Source organism: Cheilinus undulatus, linkage group 16 (genome assembly GCF_018320785.1).
Source record: "Cheilinus undulatus linkage group 16, ASM1832078v1, whole genome shotgun sequence".
NCBI lineage: Eukaryota > Metazoa > Chordata > Actinopteri > Labriformes > Labridae > Cheilinus > Cheilinus undulatus.
Window position 1 is genome coordinate 46,048,124 of NC_054880.1, and position 20,004 is coordinate 46,068,127.

Sequence of the window (20,004 nt, forward strand, 5' to 3'; positions counted from 1 at the left end):
CCTCACAACTCATATTCTCGATTGGATTATTTTCTAATTCCACGCATTTTAGTATCTGTTATCATTGATTGCAAAATAGGTTCAAATCATATTTCGGATCGTGCCCCTGTTACACTAGATATAAATATACAAAACCCGGTTCGCAAATTTAGATGGCAGTGTAACAGAGGTGTTTTATCTGATCCAAAATTTTGCCAATATATGAGAAGAACTATCCAAGTTTCTGGAAATCAATGATAATGGTACAGTCAACCCTACAGTGCTCTGGGAGACTACAAAAGCATATTTGAGAGGTCTGATCATATCACATTGTAGTGCAAGAAAAAAGAAAACTATCATGGAACAAACATATTTTTAGAGAATGAACTAAAAGTGTGTGAACAACGGCATAAACAACACCCAACACAGGAAAATTATAAAAAAGTTACGGTTGCCAAAGCGGCCCTTAGCACTTTGTTATCTCAGCAGGCAGAGAAAGGATTATTTTCACAAAAGCAAAAATTATACGAGTATAGTAATAAACCTGGTCCCCTTTTATCTAAGCTCCTCAATTACCATAAAGGTAATACCACCATTGCTTGCCTCAAAGGTCCCAATGGTGAGAGGCAATTTACATCAGAGGAGACCAATACCCTTTTTTATAATTATTACCAATCACTGTATAAGTCAGAATTACAGGTGGATGATGTTCAAGTTGAATCTTTTCTAAAGAGCATAAATCTCAGTCTCAGACATTATAGAGGCAATAGAAAATCTGCCTTCAGGGAAAGCTGCTGCTTTAGACGGATTTCCAGCAGAGGTATACAAATCATTTAAAGATCTTTTAGCTCCACTTTTGTATCATATGTTTTTGCATTCACTCTCCATATAAAAGTTACCCAACTCGATTCAAACAGCTGCCATAACACTTATTCCAAAACAAGGTAAAGATCCTGAGGATCCATCTTCATATAGACCAATAAGTTTACAAAGTATAGAAAACAAAATCCTGGCTAAAGTATTAGCAAAGAGGCCAGAACTTGTCTTAAGTACTATTATCAAACCAGATCAAACAAGGATTGTGCAAGGCCATTATTCACACACCAATGTAAAATGTCTTTTGGGTATCATACAGTATGCAAAGTATAAGCAGTTGGATGCCATGGTCATTTAGTGGATGCCGAGTAGGCATTTGACCGTTTAGAGTGGCGATTTATGTTTAAAATGATGGAAAATTTTGGACTTGGTGATTTTTTTATGCAGTGGGTGAAGTTACTTTACACTTCTCCTAAAGCAGTGGTCTTGTCAAATGGAATAGCATCTAATCCCTTTACTTTGTGTAATAACCTGATAAATATCAGTATTATTATTTATATTATTTTCTTAATGAAAGCACAAGAATGCCTGATTGTATTTTCAGTTGTCATATTGAAATGATGTAAAACTAATAGAGCTTTAAGAAGGCATAGATAATTATTTTTGTTTGAACGGCATTAATAATTTACTGGTAAAATACTTTCATTTCATGTGTTTAAATATTCTGTAAAAAAGGTTTAAAAATACTTCTGCTAGGTGGTGTTTACGTTAGTGAGTTAATGACCTGGAAGTGTTAGTTCATGTGACCTTGTACAGGGAGACAAGAAGCAGGAAGTGAAAAAAAGCACGCAGAGAAGAACGTGGCGCAGCGGAGCTGTTGACTTGGAGGAGAGTTGTTACAGACTTTGCCTCAGTTATCCCGTTTTACCCTCCTGTTTGGACTGTGAACTGTTGCCAGTTGCTGCGCTGTGTTTCGCGTGTGTTTTGTGACTGTTTACTGCCGACAGAGTGTGAGCTTTGCAGCTAACAAAGGAAGTTAGCTGTTAGCGTGGCCGCCGCCATCAGAGAGAGAGACAGGACTGCCGATCCTTCCCCTGTGCCGGACAACGGAGACCGCGGGCGTGAGGAGCTTCAGCGGGTGTGTCGCAGATGCCAAGGCTGGTGAAAAGGACGTCATCTTCCCTCTTGACTGGTGTGTGTGTGTTTACCTGGCTGTCCATCGCTGCCGTGCTGCTGAGACTGAGGAATACATGAGGGATTTCTGCTCGGTTGGAGTTGTTTCCATTCCACAAAACGGAGGTAAAACGTAAGGGTTGTGCTACAACCCAGGTTTTACGAGTGAAGAACGAGAGTTCTTACTCATGCTACCAAGCTGACATCGGCAGCGCTGCTGAATAAATTTATTTAAAAAACCTTAACACCACCCAAGTTACGTCTTGGCCTGAATGGCAGGTGATTGGCTCAACGCCATGACGCGTCTTGGCCCGCCTTAAGGCTATAAGGGGGCCGCACACCTGCCAACATCATTCGCAGCAGCTTTTCAGCCCGCGTCCGCACACGGGACAGCAAGGCTGAAATAGTAAGAACTCTCGTTCTTCACTCGTAAAACCTGGGTTGTAGCACAACCCTCACGTTTTACTTCATTTCAAACTTGGTTCTTACTCATGATACAACGTATACCACCATCCTTGCTGGCCATGAGAGGACCCAGCTACGTACAGCCCTCTTGACCCGTGGACAAGGCAACATGGGAACCATGGCGACTCAATGTTATCCATAACAAAAGCGCATAGCCCCTACCAGTAATTGCCACTGCCAAAACGTTTAATGTCTGGCTGCAGACAGTACAACGTGCGCAAATGACGCGTTTGCCACATCCAGACTATAATATCTCACAAAAGTGTGCGGAGTTGACCATGAAGCAGCCGCACACACGTCTTCTAGAGACACACCACGTAAAAGCGCCCATGAGGTAGAAACACCCTGAGTGGAATGTGCCTTCAGATCCTCTGGGGGATCCTTCCCCACAGAGGAATAGGCTAATTCTATAGCTTCCACTATCCATCGAGACAGCCGCTCGTTGGATAAAGCTCTACCTCGGGACTGAGACCCGTAGCACACAAAAAGCTGGTGAGAAAGGCGCAGCGGGTGCGTCCTCTCCAAGAGCGCACGGCACAGTCTGTGCAAGCGCTCCTCTTCTGCTGAAGCGAATGGAGGGGGGTAAAATGCCCCCAGATCCACCAGCATAGTCTTAAACCCAACCTCAATGTGCTTTGGCTGATAAGCTGGGTTAGGCAGCAGCATGACGCGCCGCTTATCAGCTGAAAAAATCAGACATGATGGCTACACCGAAAATGCAGTCAAATCACTGACTCTCTTTGCTGTGGACAGGGCTTATAATAATGCTGTCTTCAAGGACAGATACTTTAAATCAATCATTTCAATGGGTTCAAACGGGGGGCACCGAGAGCCCTTCCAGCACCGTAACCAACTCCCATCTGAGAAACACACGTCTAACGGGCGGACGTAGACGGCGAGCACCCTTCATAAACCGAGATGCTAAAGAGTGGCACCCCACAGACTTTCCTTCTATATCTACATGGCAGGCCGAAATCACAGCCAAGTAGACTTTTAGGGAAGAAGGAGATAAACCTTTTTCTAGCAAGCCCTGTAAGAAACACAGAATAGTCCCTATACCACAGTATATGGGATCTTCATTACGTTCCGCGCACCAGCGCGTAAAAGCTTGCCATCTATACGCATACAGAGAACGGGTAGATGGAGCCCTGGAACTCTGTATCGTCTCTAACACTGCTAAAGGTAAACCTTCACCTAACAGGCGTTCCTGTTCAGGACCCAAGCCACCAACCTCCACTTGTGCAGCGAGGGGTGGAAAATCTCTCCTCTCGCCTGAGATAGGAGATCATCGCCATCGCGCATAGGTCGGCGAACCACGTCTGTGATGGCCAATGAGGCGTTACCAAGATGACCTGCAGCCTGGCTTCCCTCACTCTGTCCAGAACCTGTTGGATAAGTGGAATTGGGGGAAAGGCTACAGTCTTTTTCTTGGCCAAGGGTGTGCCAACGCGTCGTGCCCTAAAGGTGGGTCGTCGTTGTGAATGGAGAACCACAGCGGGCAGTGCGTTGCGAGCCGCGATGCGAACACATCGATGCGTGCGCGGCCAAACCGAGTCCAAATCTCCTCCACCACCTGAGGGTGCAGGCTCCACTCTGCTGGGTGAGGACCACCCCTCGAAAGGAGGTCTGCTCCCCGATTCAGCCGGCCTTGTATGTGTGCTGCTGACAGGGACAGTAAGTGTTTTTGCGCCCACAAGTGCACCTGCGTTGCCACTTGGTTCAGGGCTGGAGAGCGGACACCCCCTTGTCTGTTTATGTATGATACTGTGGCAGTGTTGTCCGAGCTTATCAACACATGTCGACCCTCTATCTTTTCCATAAAGCATACTAGAGCCTGGCGGACTGCTTCCAACTCTAGTACATTTATGTGGCACTTTTCCTGCACTGCCCATGGCCCATTTGTCGCACGGCCGTCGCACACCACGCCCCATCCCCACAAAGATGCGTCGGTCTTTATGACCACCCTGAGAGACACCAGTCCCATCTGGACACCGGCTGTCAGCCATCGCTGGCTGGTCCAGACTGTCAGTGTTTGACGACACTGCTGCGTAATCACCAGCCTGTGGTGACGGTCTGTCACTGGATTTACGTGCTGGCTGATGAACCAGCGTTGAAGAGGTCACATGCGCAGCAAACCAGGTGGAATAACTGATGATGCTGCAGCCATCAGACCCAACATCACCATACACTGACGCGCTGAGACTGTGTGACTCTGACACAGAGTCCGTGCTGTCCTTTGAATACACAGCTGTCTGTCCAGAGACAGGCATGCCCGCATCGACCGGGAATTCAATTCCAGACCCAAAAAGGTTGTCACCTGTTTGGGTACCAGGGAACTTTTCTTCCAATTTATTGAGAAACCCAGTTCTAGAAGGTGGTTTGTCACAGCTTTGGTGTGCGTAATGGCCATGCTCCTCGACTCTGCCGCTATGAGCGCGTCGTCGAGATAACAATAAATTCTTATTCCCTTCACGCGCAGGGGTGCCAATGCTGCGTTCATGCAAACGGTGAACGTCCGAGGGCTCAGAGAGAGGCCGAAAGGGAGTACACAAAACTCGTAAGCTTTCCCTTGAAAAACGAATCTCAGATATTTTCTGTGTCTTTCCACCACGGGGATATGAAAAAACGTGTCTTTCAGGTCCACCGATGTGAAATAGTCTGACCGTCTGATCGCTTTGAATAGATGGCATTGCGTCAACATACAGAACGGCATCCTTCTCAGAGACTTGTTCAGATTTCTCACATCTAAAATGGGGCGTTTCGACCCATCCTTCTTTGGGATCAGGAAGTATCTGTGGTAGCAACCCGAATTGCACTCTGTCTCCCTCACCGGGCGTATGGCCCCTTTCTCTAGGAGGGTGGATATCTCCTGTGATAAAACTGGGGCAAGATGGGTCTGCACCGTTGACTGAATGACACCCGTGAAGCAAGGCGGCCTGCGAACAAACTGCAACGCGTAGCCCCTTTGCAGAGTGTTGAGAACCCACGGAGAGGGGTGACAAAGCCGTTTCCATGTTAAGACTCTGTTGGACAATGCTGGTCTCTCGCCAAAAGAGGGCAGCATTGTCCTTTCTTTGAGGTCGACCCGCGGAGGCGAAACGGCAGACAGCGGGTCTGCTGCTGTCTGGCTCTCTGTCTGAGGGTTTATATTCTTTGTTGACATTAGGCAAGGGCCTGGCCATAAGATTGGCTTCAGGCCCTGACTTTCCTGCCCTTGCCATATGTCTAACTGTCCCGGCCCTATGCTGGGCTTCGGGCTCATTTGTTTCTGTTCTATACATGTATGTAATTGTCCCGGCCTTATACTGGGCTTCGGGATCATTTGAGTGCTTTCTGTAACCATGGCTCTTGTAGAGCTGAGTGGACAGATGTGATCGGGGAGGGAGTGTAGGGGGGAAATGTGAGGGCGTGTGCTTGGGGACTGAGTGTGCCGAGCGGTTTTCACTGGCAAGAGACACTGCAGCACTAACTTTCTCTTTAATACACCTGGCTGCTGTGGGACTGTGCGACCTAACAGCAGAGGGCCATATATTTTCCCCTCTCCCCCACAGGTGGTAACTAGGTCCTGCGCGGCTTTCTTCCTCTGCTCGCCTGGCTGGGCTGCTGCTGTTGCTGGCGCAGAGGGTATGGGAGCCAGCTCCGCGGAGCGGAGCGCTGGGCGGTCTGGTTCACCTCCGTCTGGTGAGGGCTTTCCCGGGACCGGGAGGAGCTCGCGGAGCGCTGGCCCGGGCGATATTTCTGACTGGGTTGGGCAGGACGAGAACGGTCCGCTAATGATGGCTCACGGGAGCAGCGAGGCATCAGAGATTTAAAAGCCACTGAATCCTTTTGTTGTCGTTCAAATTTGTGCGCGATATCTTGTATCGCAGGACCAAATAAGCCTGTAGTGGAAACAGGGGCATTCAGGAGCCTCTTTTTCTCCCAGTCGGACATCTGGGTGAGATTAAGCCACAAATGACGATGGGTGACCACCGAGAACCCCATAATTCTTCCGGCGTCCTGAGCGGCACATGAAATCATACACAGGGAGAAGTCGGTAGCCTTTCTGAGCTTCGTGTAGGTCTCCGCAGTGGCTTTACCCTCCAGGTCACATAGGAGGTAGGCCTGGTAAGCTTGCAGGATGGCCAGGTTGTTAGTCATGGCCGCCACCTGCCCTGCTGCTTTGTAGGATTTCTCCGCCAGAGAGGCTGTAAGCTGGCAAGCCTTGGAGGGAAGCTGGGGTTTGCGGGAAGAAGAAGAGAGCTGGGCGGCCACAGACTCCTCCAGAGGTGGCATATTCTGGTAACCCAACTCCTGAGACAACGGAGGACCATCCTGAAAAAGCTTGAATGGGGGCTCTAGTTTGGTGCGGCACACCCCATGAGAGCCTTACCTGTTGCTTTATGTCCTCACAACATGGCATCTGCTTTGGTGGGAGAGCTGGCTACATCGCTGAGCTCTGAAAAATGCTCCACTGAGCATAGAGGCGGGGCACGCTGGGGGGTCTGGCCATGGGATCCCCAGTTTAGCCAACGCTCAGCCATCACCTCCATAAATTCTTTGTGGAAGGGGTCCTTAGACCCAGACCCCACGGAGCTTCCGTCATGACCGGGTATCTCCTCTTCGGCAGGGCCCTCACTGGTGACATCTCCATCCTCCTCACCATACTCTTCCTCTCCTGAAATGGAAGCCCATTCACCGGTATGAAATTCGGCAGGGCCCTCACTGGTGACATCTCCATCCTCCTCACCATACTCTTCTTCTCCTGAAATGGAAGCCCATTCACCGGTATGAAATTCAACAAGCTCCCCGTGCTGCGAAGCTTCCTCGACCGGAGGGGAGAGCTGGTCTGCAGGTGCATCAGAGGGATGGAGGGGCGGGAAGTCAGAATCCGTCCACGGGCCAGCAGGCTCCGAGAGAGCTGTGCTGTCCGTGGCGGGACGAAATAGCTGAGCTCGATGATGGAGCGTGGGGAGCGGGAGCCGGGGGCACTTGAGGCAGAAAAAGGGGTCGCTCAAAGACAGCTCGGCATGTTCCTGTCCCAGACAGAAGACACATTTCTCGTGTCCGTCCTTCCCCGTCATGTGCCTCCCGCACTGAGAGCAGCGCTTCTTCGTAGCGTCCGCCATGCTAACCTAACGACTCGTAGCCCTACGTAAGTTGACTAACTGGTGGAGTGGCTATCGAAAGCTAACTCTGACCAACTGTGGCGTGCTGAAGAAGGTCACTTGTATAAGATCCAAGGTGAATTTTCGTCGCTCAACGAAGGCTAGGCCGTCTGTGCTGGAGTAGTTAAGACGAAAAACCAGCTAGCAAGTATCCAGAGAAAGTGGTGTAACCAGGTAAGCAGCGGGCTGAATAAGCTCGAATGATGTTGGCAGGTGCGCAGCGCCCTTATAGCCTTAAGGCGGGCCAAGACGCGTCATGGCGTTGAGCCAATTCTGCCATTCAGGCCAAGACGTAACTTGGGTGGTGTTAAGGTTTTTTAAATAAATTTATTCAGCAGCGCTGCCGATGTCAGCTTGGTAGCATGAGTAAGAACTCGAGTTCGAAATGAAGTAAAACTGTCTTGTTCTCCATGAGCTCCAACATGAAAGCGCGCCAACGAAACTAAATGCAAGCTTGCTAAAATAAACAGTTAAAAGAGTGCACTCAGGTTAAAACAGACTGAAATCTTTTCTAAACTACCTAGGGTGGGTTTATTTTCTTTATTTTGGTGGTTTTCTTTTTCTAAAGTTGTGCATCTCATGTGTAAGATTTTAAATTCTGTTAATAACACATGCAAAACTGAGACACTGTGTTGTGTTGTTTATTGCTACATGCTTCAAAGGTACTAAGGTGACATATTTTGTTTACATTACATCAAGGTAATTTACCTAGTTTACCTGGTAGCCTCTAAATAATATTTCTTCAGGAAAGTGAGAATCATACTTGACCCTAGACAGTTAATTTACATTGAGGTGTCTCTTTCACCACTAGACAGTTTTTGAGTTTAAAGGGTACATACTTTAGTCTTTTGGGTACATAAGGTGTGTTATATTTAGCAAGCCTGTGGTGAAAGGGTTACATTTGGAAAGAGGAACACGTCAGGGCTGTCCCTTGTCCCCGCTTTTATTTGCAATAGTAATTGAACCCCTTGCTGAGGCAATAAGGACTCATCATTATATCTGCGGCATTAACAGTGGAAAATCTGAGCATGTTATTTCTTTGTATGCAGACGATGTTTTACTTTTTCTTTAGAATCCCAAAAAATCTATCCCATATGTTCTGGAAATCATTCAGACATTTGGTGTGCACTGAGGACATAAAGTCAATATGAGTAAGTCATCAGCCTTACCACTTGGTGGCTGCCAGAGTCTGAGTGATCCAATCCTAAATCAGTTTAAACTTTCCCTAAATGGCTTTAAGTATCTTGGTATCAATGTTTAATATAACTTAGATGAACCTGCTAAAGTCAATTTAACACCTGTTATAAAACAAGTAAAGTTAGACCTTCTTAAATGGACACCATTACCCTTATCTCTGTTGGGGCGTATAGCAGTTGTCAAAATGAATATACTTTCACGGATTTTGTACCCCATGCAAATGATACCTCCTGCTATACCAAAAACTATATTTAAAGATTTACATAGAAGAGTAGCTAAATTCATTTGGAATAACCGCCGCCCCAAAATGAGATTAGAAAAACTACAGCTGCCTGTAAAAGCTGGAGGCCTTGCTGTGCCATATTTTCAGTGTTATTATTTTGCAGTACAGCTAAGAATTTATCTGAGTGGGTTGTACAAGATACTGGAAATTTTAATTTAGAACTGGAATCTTTAGGATGTAATCCGCAACTTCTTTCAAAAGTACCCTTTCCACAAGCTTGCAACCACAGTTACAATTAAAAAATAATTTTATAGTTAGCAACATTTTAAACACGTGGAATATGATTAAGAAGGAATTTTCAATTTGTCCAAAATACTCACTTCTAGCTGCTATAGCTGATGATCCCAATTTTCTTCCATCTGGTATGGATGCTGGTTTCAAGGAATTGGAGAAATATGGAATTAGCATCATTGATGATTTATATGAAGGCAATAATATTTGATCATTTAGTCAGTTACAAGATAAATTCAAATTGCCAAACGATAATTTTTTCTAAGATATTTACAAATTCGAAATTTTCTGAATTCAATCTCACAATACAAACAAGGTGTAGGGCCTCATTATCTTGAAAAATTACTTTTTCAAATTAATTTACAGAAAATCTCATCAATTTACAGCCAGCTTTTCATGTTGAGTGGTTTAACCACCCAGAACAGCAAGGGATCTTGGGAGCATGATCTAGGTATTAAAATCACAAATAAACAATGGAATACAATCATGCTCAACTCCAAAAAAATATGTTGTAGCTATAAATCAAACGAAATTCAATTTAAAATAATACATAAACTACAAACTACCCCTTACCAAAGGAGCAAGTACGATCAGAACTGTTCAGCTTTATGTAAACAATGTAAACATCGAGTGGGTACTTATGTCCATTTAATGTGGTTGTGTCCAAAGACAAAGACATATTGGTAGGAAGTGTGTGAAATCATTTCGAAAATCATAAAAATGACTGTAAAGCCCTGTCCTCTACAATGCATCTTGGGGCTACCTATCACAGATGAAAAATTAAGACAATATTCAAAATTAATATCATTACTATTATAATGTGCAAGACTAACAATTGTACAACATTGGCTGGATGACATGGAACCACTTATTTCTGACTGGTTTAGTAATATTCTGCAAATGTTTCCAATGGAAAGATAAATTTATATCTTAAAAGGAACATCAATATTTTTTTCAAAATTTGGGACCCCGTGCTTAATTACTTTGGAGTGGACTCAGCTAAAACTATAATGAAAGGCTTCACCATTATATGATATGACATAATGCACTTGTTAGAACAGTGTTGATCCCAAAGCGTGCCTGTGTGTGTGTGTGTATGGGTGGGGTTGAATGGGTACGATTAGAAATACGAACGATGAGGGTGAATGTGAGGGATGGGGGGTGGTGGTGGTGGGGGGGGGGGTGTAGTTTTTTTTTGTATATTTAATTTGTTTTCTTGATGCAGGATGATGATTATTATTTATTATGTTTGTGGAGTGACATCTTAATGCACCTGTATATGAATGAAAACTAAATAAAATGACAGAAAGAAAGAAAGTTATGAACAGAACCAGTGATAAAGGACAGCCCTGGCGGAGTCCAACACACACCGAAAACGAGTCTGACTTACTTCCGGCAATGCGGACCAAGCTCTGATATGGTCACACAGGGACCGAATAGCCCTTATCAGGGGGTCCGGTACCCCATACTCCCAGAGCACCCTCCACAGGATTCCTCGCAGGACACCGTCGAATGCCTTCTCCAGGTCAACAAAGCACATGTAGACCTGTTGGGCAAACTCCCATGCACCACATTGCTACTCCTGAATCTGATGATCGACTATCTGATGGACCCTCCTCTCAAGGACCCCCAAATAGACCTTACCGGGGAGGCTGAGAAGTGTGATACCCCTATAATTGGAACACAGCCTCCGGTCCCCCTTCTTAAAGAGGGGAACCACCACCCCAGTCTGCCAGTCCAGGGGCACTGTCCCTGATGTCCATGCAATGTCACAACGGTGTGCCAGTCAAGACAGCCCTACAACATCCAGAGCCTTGAGGAACTTAATGCGGCTCTCATCCACCCCTGGGGCCCTGCCACCGAGGAGCTTTTTGACCACCTCTGCAACCTCAGCCTCAGAGATAGAAGAGCCCACACCTGAGCCCCCAGACTCTGCTTCCTCATTGGAAGGTGTGTCGATGGGATTGAGGAGGTCTTCGAAGTATGCCTTCCACCAACCCACAACGTCCCGAGTTGAGGTCAACAGCACGCCATCCCCACCATACAAAGTGTTGACAGCGCACTGCTTCCCCCTCCTGAGACGCTGGATGGTGGTCCAGAATCTTCTTGAAGCCGTATGAAAGTCGTTCTCCATGGCCTCTCTGAACTCCTCCCACGTCCGAGTTTTTGCCTTAGCAACCTCTGAAGCTGCAAACCGCTTGGCCTGCCGGTGTCTGTCAGCTGCCTCTGGAGTCCCACAGGCCAAAAAGGCCCGATAAGACTTTTTCTTCAGCTTGACGGCGTCCCTCACCACCGGTGTCCACCAGTGGGTTCGGGGGTTACTGCCACGACAGGCATTGACCACCTTACGGCTACAGCTCCTATCAGCTGCCTCGACAATAGATGCATGGAACACGGCCTCAATGTCCCCCGCCTCCCCTGGGACGTGGTTGAAGCTCTGTTGGAGGTGAGAGTTGAAGCGCCTTCTGACAGGGGACTCTGCCAGACGTTCCCAGCAGACCCTCACAATATGTTTGGGCCTGCCAGGTCTGACCAGCATCCTCCCCCACCAGCGGAGCCAACTCACAACCAAGTGGTGATCGGTTGACAACTCTGCCCCTCTCTTAACCCAGGTGTCCAGGACATGTGGCCGCAAGTCTGATGATATGACTACAAAGTTGATCATCGAACTGCGACCTAGGGTGTCCTGGTGCCAAGTGCACATGTGGACACCCTTATGCCTGAACATGTTGTTTGTTATAGAAATTCCATGATGAGCACAAAAGTCCAGCAACAGAACACCACTCGGGTTCAGATCGGGGGGCCGTTTCTTCCAATCACCCCCTTCCAAGTCTCACTGCCATTGCCCACGTGAGCACTGAAGTCTCACAGCAGGACGAGGGAGTCCCCAGAAGGAGTGCTCTCCGGCACCCCATCCAGCAACTTCATAAAGGGTAGGTATTCTGTGCTGCTGTTTGGTGCATACGCACAAACAACAGTCAGGCGGAGGGAGACTACTGCCTACCCAAAGGTGGAGGGAGGCTACCCTCTCGTCCACCGGGGTAAACCCCAATGTACGGGCTGCCAGCCCTGGGGCAAGCAGTATGCGCCTTGTGGATGAAATTTTTCTCTGTTGCTGCTGGTGAACAAAAGAAATATTAGACAGTCTGCTGGCCAACAAAAAAGGTTTAACATTATAAGGTAAATCACATGTACAGCGGTCAGTAAGCATTAAGACAGACAGACAGACAGAGAGAGAGAAAGAAGCACTGGGAGATGAGCATCTTTATCCAAGAGCAATGTCCCTCCCCAAGATGTTTGACACCCCTAAAATATTCTTCTTGCTCCCTCTGTCTGCTGAGACCCCCACCAGGACTGGGCCTCGTCTAGACACAAAGGGACCTTTTGGTTCACACCTGGAAGAGGGTTTCACACCTTTCACACCTGGGCCAGCCAGCCTTTGTTGTTCTCTCTTTACATATGCAGTAAGGTTGACACCTATCGTGTCTGTGAGAGGATATGCATCAGAGAAAGAGTGGTGGAGGGTGTTCAGACAAAGGAAGTTAAAACTTGCTACAACAGCCTCTCACCAAGGGCAACTCCAGAGTGGAAAAGAGTCCAACCCCTCTCAAGAGTACTAGTTCCAGAGCCCAAACTGTGTGTCGAGGTGAGACCAACTATATCTAGCCAGTACCACTCAAACTCACGCACAAGCTCAGGTTCCTTCCCCACCAGAGAGGTGACATTCCATGCCCCCAGAGCCAGCCACTGCAGCCGAGGATCGGATCGCCAAGATCCATGCCTTCAGCCGCCCACAGCTCACACCACACCCGACCTCTATGGCCCCTCCTATGGGTGGTGAGTCCATGGGAGGGGGGACCCACGCTGCCTCTTCGGGGTGTGCCCGGCCAGGCCCCATGGGTGCAGGCCCAGCCACCAGGTGCTCGCCATCGAGCCCCACTTCCAGGCCTGTCTCCAGGAGGGGGCCCCAGTGACCCACATCTGGGCAAGGGAGATCTGATTCTTTCCTGCCGTTCTGCCATAAGAGGTTTTTGAGCTGCACTTCGTCTGGTCCCTCACCTAGGACCTGTTTGCCTTGGGAGACCCTACCAGGGGCTTGAAGCCTCCGACAACATAGCTCCTAGGATCATTGAGACACGCAAACCCCTCCACCACGTTAAGGTGGCAGCTCAGGGAGGGGATTTCATGAATTATTTATTTATTTATTTATTACCAATTTTAAATTATTAATGACACATTTAATTAATTATTTAATAACACATGAATTTAATTATTTAATAATTATATTTTTATTTGTATATTTGTTGATTTTTTTCCAATATTAAATAATATGGTGTAGGGGTGCAGGTGAGGATGCGCTCAGCGGAGACTGCTGTCTGTGAGAAGCATATCATGTCTGCGCTTGAGGTCATTGTGATCATAACGCAGCTTTCGATATGTGTTAGTCATGCTGAGATTCTTCTTCTCCAGCTCCAGGCACTGACTCTTCAGCCTGCGTATCTCCTCCTTGTTTTCATCCAGTTCAAACTGCTGCCTGGTGAGCCTGAGCTCCACATCTCCAGACGGGTTGAATGACTGAATGTAGGGTGTGTGCATCTGGAGGTTGGTGAACATGAAGCTGGAGTTCTTCGCCCTTAGAGCCTCAGTCAGTCTCTGATTCTCCTCCTGATAGGAGATGTTCTTACTCAGAGCTTCCTGTAGCTCCAGTCGCTGTTTGAAATGCGCGGTTCTTTCGTCCTCGAGGTCAGAGACGACTTCATCCACTCTCTGCTGCAGCTCAAAGTTACACCTCCTCTCTTCTCTGAGTTCACCTTTGAGCGCCGCCATTCTCGCTGCGCTCTCAACCTGCGAAGCCTTGAACTCTTCAATCTTGGTTTGGAGGTTGCTGATGGTGAGCCCATTGTCAGACGTGATCTTGTTCTTGGCTTCATAGCGTTCATAGAGATGGCAGAACATGGACTTCAATTTGCTGAACTTGGTCCTGATGTCTTTGTTTTCCTCCAACAATGTCCTCGTGTCCTGACACTCCAAGGACTCAGTAGTGTGTCTCCGCTGGTTCTGGAGGTCTGCCTTTACACCGTCTCTATCCTGCTTTTGTAAAAACATACGATCAAAGTGCATCCTTTCATCGTTCAGGGCAGACTGATAGATTTTTTCAGCAGTAATACTCCTGTCTAAAGCCCGGGATTTTTCATCAAGTTCCTTCTCTAGAAGTCTGATCTTCTCCATCGCATTAGCCAACTCACTTTCTCCATGGCTCTGTAGTCGTTTTTTGGCGAGCTGTGCAAGTTGAAGTTCATCGCTCAGTCTTTGGATTTCAGAACAGCTTTTGGCTTGTTCTCTCCTTAGGTCTGACACCATGTTTTCCAAGTCTTCTGATTTCTGGATGTACATCCTACATTGGGAGACGGCAGCCTCATAGTCCCTCTGAAGTGAACTGTTTTTGTCTTGTTCTCTTTTCAGGTTTGAGGCCAACTGTTCCACTTTCTCCTGCAGTGAGGAAACCATTGTCTCCAGTTCTGTGGCCTTCTGTAAATCCCTCTGACCGCAAGAGACTGCGACCTCACAGTCCCTCTGAACAGCAGTATATTTTACCTGTTCTCTCCTGAGGTCTGATGCCAACTGTTCGACTTTCTCCTGCAGTGAGGAAACCAGGTCCCCTGACTTCTGTAAATCCTTCTGACCCTGGGAGACGGCAGCCTCATAGTCCCTCTGAAGAGAACTGTTTTTGTGTTGTTCGGTTCTGAGGTCTAAAGCAAACTGTTCGACTTCCCTCTGCAGTGAGGAAACCAGGTCCCCTGACTTCTGTAAATCCTTCTGACCCTGGAAGACAGCAGCCTCATAGTCCCTCTGAAGAGAACTGTTTTTGTGTTGTTCGGTTCTGAGGTCTGATGCCAACTGTTCGACTTCCCTCTGCAGTGAAGAAACCAGGTCCCCTGACTTCTGTAAATCCTTCTGACCCTGGAAGACAGCAGCCTCATAGTCCCTCTGAAGAGAACTGTTTTTGTGTTGTTCGGTTCTGAGGTCTGATGCCAACTGTTCGACCTTCTCCTGCAGTGAGGAAACCAGGTCCCCTGACTTCTGTAAATCCCTCTGACCCTGGAAGACAGCAGCCTCATAGTCCCTCTGAAGAGAACTGTTTTTGTGTTGTTCGGTTCTGAGGTCTGATTCCAACTGTTCGACTCCCCTCTGCAGTGAGGAAACCAGGTCCCCTGACTTCTGTAAATCCCTCTGACCCTGGAAGACAGCAGCCTCATAGTCCCTCTGAAGAGAACTGTTTTTGTGTTGTTCGGTTCTGAGGTCTGATGCCAACTGTTCGACCTTCTCCTGCAGTGAGGAAACCAGGTCCCCTGACTTCTGTAAATCCTTCTGACCCTGGAAAACAGCAGCCTCATAGTCCCTCTGAAGAGAACTGTTTTTGTGTTGTTCGGTTCTGAGGTCTGATGCCAACTGTTCGACTTCCCTCTGCAGTGAGGAAACCAGGTCCCCTGACTTCTGTAAATCCTTCTGACCCTGGGAGACAGCAGCCTCATAGTCCCTCTGAAGAGAACTGTTTTTGTGTTGTTCGGTTCTGAGGTCTGATGCCAACTGTTCGACCTTCTCCTGCAGTGAGGAAACCAGGTCCCCTGACTTCTGTAAATCCTTCTGACCCTGGAAAACAGCAGCCTCATAGTCCCTCTGAAGAGAACTGTTTTTTCCTCGTTCGGTTCTGAGGTCTGATGCCAACTGTTCAACTTTCTCCTGCAGTGAGGAAACCAGGTCCCCTGACTTCTGTAAATCCTTCTGACCCTGGGAGACAGCAGCCTCATAGTCCCTCTGAAGAGAACTGTTTTTGTGTTGTTCGGTTCTGAGGTCTGATGCCAACTGTTCGACTTCCCTCTGCAGTGAGGAAACCAGGTCCCCTGACTTCTGTAAATCCTTCTGACCCTGGGAGACGGCAGCCTCATAGTCCCTCTGAAGAGAACTGTTTTTGTGTTGTTCGGTTCTGAGGTCTAAAGCAAACTGTTCGACTTCCCTCTGCAGTGAGGAAACCAGGTCCCCTGACTTCTGTAAATCCTTCTGACCCTGGAAGACAGCAGCCTCATAGTCCCTCTGAAGAGAACTGTTTTTGTGTTGTTCGGTTCTGAGGTCTGAAGCCAACTGTTCGACTTCCCTCTGCAGTGAGGAAACCAGGCCCACTGAATTCTGTAAATCCTTCTGACCCTGGGAGACAGCAGCCTCATAGTCCCTCTGAAGAGAACTGTTTTTGTGTTGTTCGGTTCTGAGGTCTGATGCCAACTGTTCTACTTCCCTCTGCAGTGAGGAAACCAGGTCCCCTGACTTCTGTAAATCCCTCTGACCCTGGGAGACAGCAGCCTCATAGTCCCTCTGAAGAGAACTGTTTTTGTGTTGTTCGGTTCTGAGGTCTGATTCCAACTGTTCGACTCCCCTCTGCAGTGAGGAAACCAGGTCCCCTGACTTCTGTAAATCCCTCTGACCCTGGAAGACAGCAGCCTCATAGTCCCTCTGAAGAGAACTGTTTTTGTGTTGTTCGGTTCTGAGGTCTGATGCCAACTGTTCGACTTTCTCCTGCAGTGAGGAAACCAGGTCCCCTGACTTCTGTAAATCCCTCTGACCCTGGGAGACAGCAGCCTCATAGTCCCTCTGAAGAGAACTGTTTTTGTGTTGTTCGGTTCTGAGGTCTGATGCCAACTGTTCGACCTTCTCCTGCAGTGAGGAAACCAGGTCCCCTGACTTCTGTAAATCCTTCTGACCCTGGAAGACAGCAGCCTCATAGTCCCTCTGAAGAGAACTGTTTTTGTGTTGTTCGGTTCTGAGGTCTGATGCCAACTGTTCGACCTTCTCCTGCAGTGAGGAAACCAGGTCCCCTGACTTCTGTAAATCCTTCTGACCCTGGAAGACAGCAGCCTCATAGTCCCTCTGAAGAGAACTGTTTTTGTGTTGTTCGGTTCTGAGGTTTGATGCCATCTGTTCGACCTTCTCCTGCAGTGAGGAAACCAGGTCCCCTGACTTCTGTAAATCCCTCTGACCCTGGGAGACAGCAGCCTCATAGTCCCTCTGAAGAGAACTGTTTTTGTGTTGTTCGGTTCTGAGGTCTGATGCCAACTGTTCGACTCCCCTCTGCAGTGAGGAAACCAGGTCCCCTGACTTCTGTAAATCCCTCTGACCCTGGAAGACAGCAGCCTCATAGTCCCTCTGAAGAGAACTGTTTTTGTGTTGTTCGGTTCTGAGGTCTGATGCCAACTGTTCGACTTTGTCCTGCAGAGCAGAAACCATCTGGTTTCCATCCTCCACTGTAGTCTGTAGCGCCTGAATAACGACGTTCAGAGATTTTACTTCCTGCTCTCTTTCCTCCTGTTCCTCTGCAAGGCGGCTCATCAGTGCCTCGATTTCAGGATTTACTTGCCTGTACTGTTTTAAATTGATAATTTCAAGGTGCAGGGATTGGATTATCTCATCTTTCTTGAGACGCTCCGCCTCCTGCATGGCAAGGCACTCCTTCAGTGCCATTACTCCAGCCACGTCCCAGGATCCTTCCTCTTCTCTCTGCTTTTTGATCACTTCAGCAGAATTTCTGAGCTCCTCAATCAGCTTGTCTTTGTCTTTGACTTCCACAGCTGATTCTCTGATGATTTTAACATAGCTCTGGAGCCCTTCCTTTGACTCTTCAGGATCGGTATTCGACGTCATTTGTCGAACGCCACTGTCATGGAGGCTGTCCTCGCCATCTTCCCCCTGTTCCGTATCTTGAGGATCATCTTCTCTGATCAGCTGCTCCAACGTCTCAGATTTGTACATCTGTGATTCGTTGAAGGATCTGCAGTCTTGGCTGGAGGAGAAGTGCTGCTCTTCGGCCTCCTCCAAGATATGGTCCTCTTCCTCTTCAAACTCTTCAGTCTCCTCCAGGATCACACTCATACTCCTCCACACAAACTCCTGATCCGATGTGTCCTCCATAATCCCATTCCATTTTTTATTCATAAATTTATCAAGTTCATCAAATTGATCAAGTGAATGAGAATAGAAATCTAAATCAGAATCGTAATCGTCCTCTTGTTTTAAATCCTGAGGTGTCTCTTTCTCATTTGCACTCCCTCCTTGACCCTCCTCCTCCTCCTGCTCCAAACTCCAGGCACCTTCCTCCTGGGTCTCCTCCACCACAGACTTTACCGTACACTCATCATCAGAATCACTGGCTTGATCCTTATCTAGAATTATGCATGGGGTTGAAAAAAATCCTCTTTCAAAGTTGGCCATTTCCTTAAATGGAAAAACCAGTGGTTATGAATCCTAATTAAAAGAGTTAGGATTTAACCTAACGTGTCCTGGATCAGTGTCAGGACTGTCTATCAGCTGAACGGACATCAGCCCTATTCATAGGTTAGAGGAGATCCAAGCCACTCCATGCCTGTGATGTCACAAAGGAACATTACGGAATTTCCCTCTTAAAGGGCCAGTGCACAAAATTTAAAACCAAACATCAAAGCCATCTGAAGTTTTTTTTTTTTTTTTACAAACTTCATTGAAAATTGTTTACATTACAAAACAAATGTGGCAATATTGACATTTTTACCATTACAAGTATTAAAGGAACAGTGTGAATACTTTGCTGGTGATGAGGTCAACAATACTATTTGACAATATCAACATACAATATAGACAAGTACAAATAAAACAATAATATAAAACAAAAATATAATAGGAAAATAAAAAAATAAAGTGCAAGGGTTTTGAATACATAGCATAATCAAGCGTCAAAAGACAAGGTGGGTAGAATATCACTTAAACGTGCTAGGGATGTTAGCCTGTTCTTAATTATTGTCCATTTCAGTGGGAAAGTCTTTAAGGATGTTGTAGAGCTTTCATGTTTTAGCTCCTTTCAGTAGTTTCAAGGATTTTAGGTATAATTTAAACTCATTCAAGAAGACACACAATTTTGGGGGTGACTTCAAAACCCGACTCTTGTGAATATAGAGTTTAGCAAGACATAAAATCACTTTACAGCAGAGTTCATCATTCTTGTCCGGTAAGAATAAACCAAATGTTAAACCATCTCTGGATATAAAAGCGGGAAATGGTGTAATCTTCTGTTCAATCCATTTGTGAATATCTAACCAAAATGTGTGTATAACGCTGCATGAGAAGAATACATGGTCTGTTGTTTCTATATCATTTTCACATAGTGTGCACAGATTATCATCAATGTTAAATCGTATTCTGAGCAATTCCTTCGAAGGATAGATGCCGTTTAGGATTTTAAAATGTGTTTCCTTTGCTTTGGGTGGTATAGGGAACTTTAAGTACATCTTACGTAATTTGCAGACTGAGTTTTTATCAAACTTGTAAAGGATATCGTTTTTGTTCTGTCTCCCAGGAGATATATTTTCAGTTAGACATAACCTTAAAAAAGATTGTTACATTTGCTGTCGAATAGTAGGATTCCCTTGATAGATGGTAGAGTCAAATGTGGTTGTAAAACTCCATTTGTTACCACATTTTTGAAGAGAAACATGATCTCTTGGGGAATTGCCTTATGCAATTTGATGGAGTCTGACCTGAAGGGGTTGAAGCCATGTTTATAGCAAAATTGTTCATAACTTAAAGGATTCCCATCCAGGTCCAGCAAATCTATAAATGACCATATATTCTCTTCATACAAATCTGCATAGAATAAGGATTTGTTCCTGTGTAGAACATATCTGTTGTTCCACA

At 46.7% G+C, this 20,004-nt stretch overlaps 1 protein-coding gene and 1 pseudogene across 1 annotated transcript; both read right to left on the reverse strand.

Moving 5' to 3' along the window:
* Positions 1-2,619: 2,619 nt before the first annotated feature.
* LOC121524214 lies at positions 2,620-4,703 on the reverse strand (annotated as a pseudogene).
* Positions 4,704-13,650: 8,947 nt separating this feature from the next.
* LOC121524215 (interaptin-like) lies at positions 13,651-18,249 on the reverse strand. Its single transcript, XM_041809490.1, has one exon. The coding sequence runs from the start codon at positions 18,247-18,249 to the stop codon at positions 13,651-13,653; it is 4,599 nt and encodes a 1,532-aa protein (XP_041665424.1).
* Between the last annotated feature and the right edge of the window lie 1,755 nt (positions 18,250-20,004).

Bases quoted from the DNA above. Each gene is read 5' to 3' on its own strand.
- LOC121524215 (XM_041809490.1), bottom strand. From the start codon at position 18,249: ATGGAGGACACATCGGATCAGGAGTTTGTGTGGAGGAGTATGAGTGTG.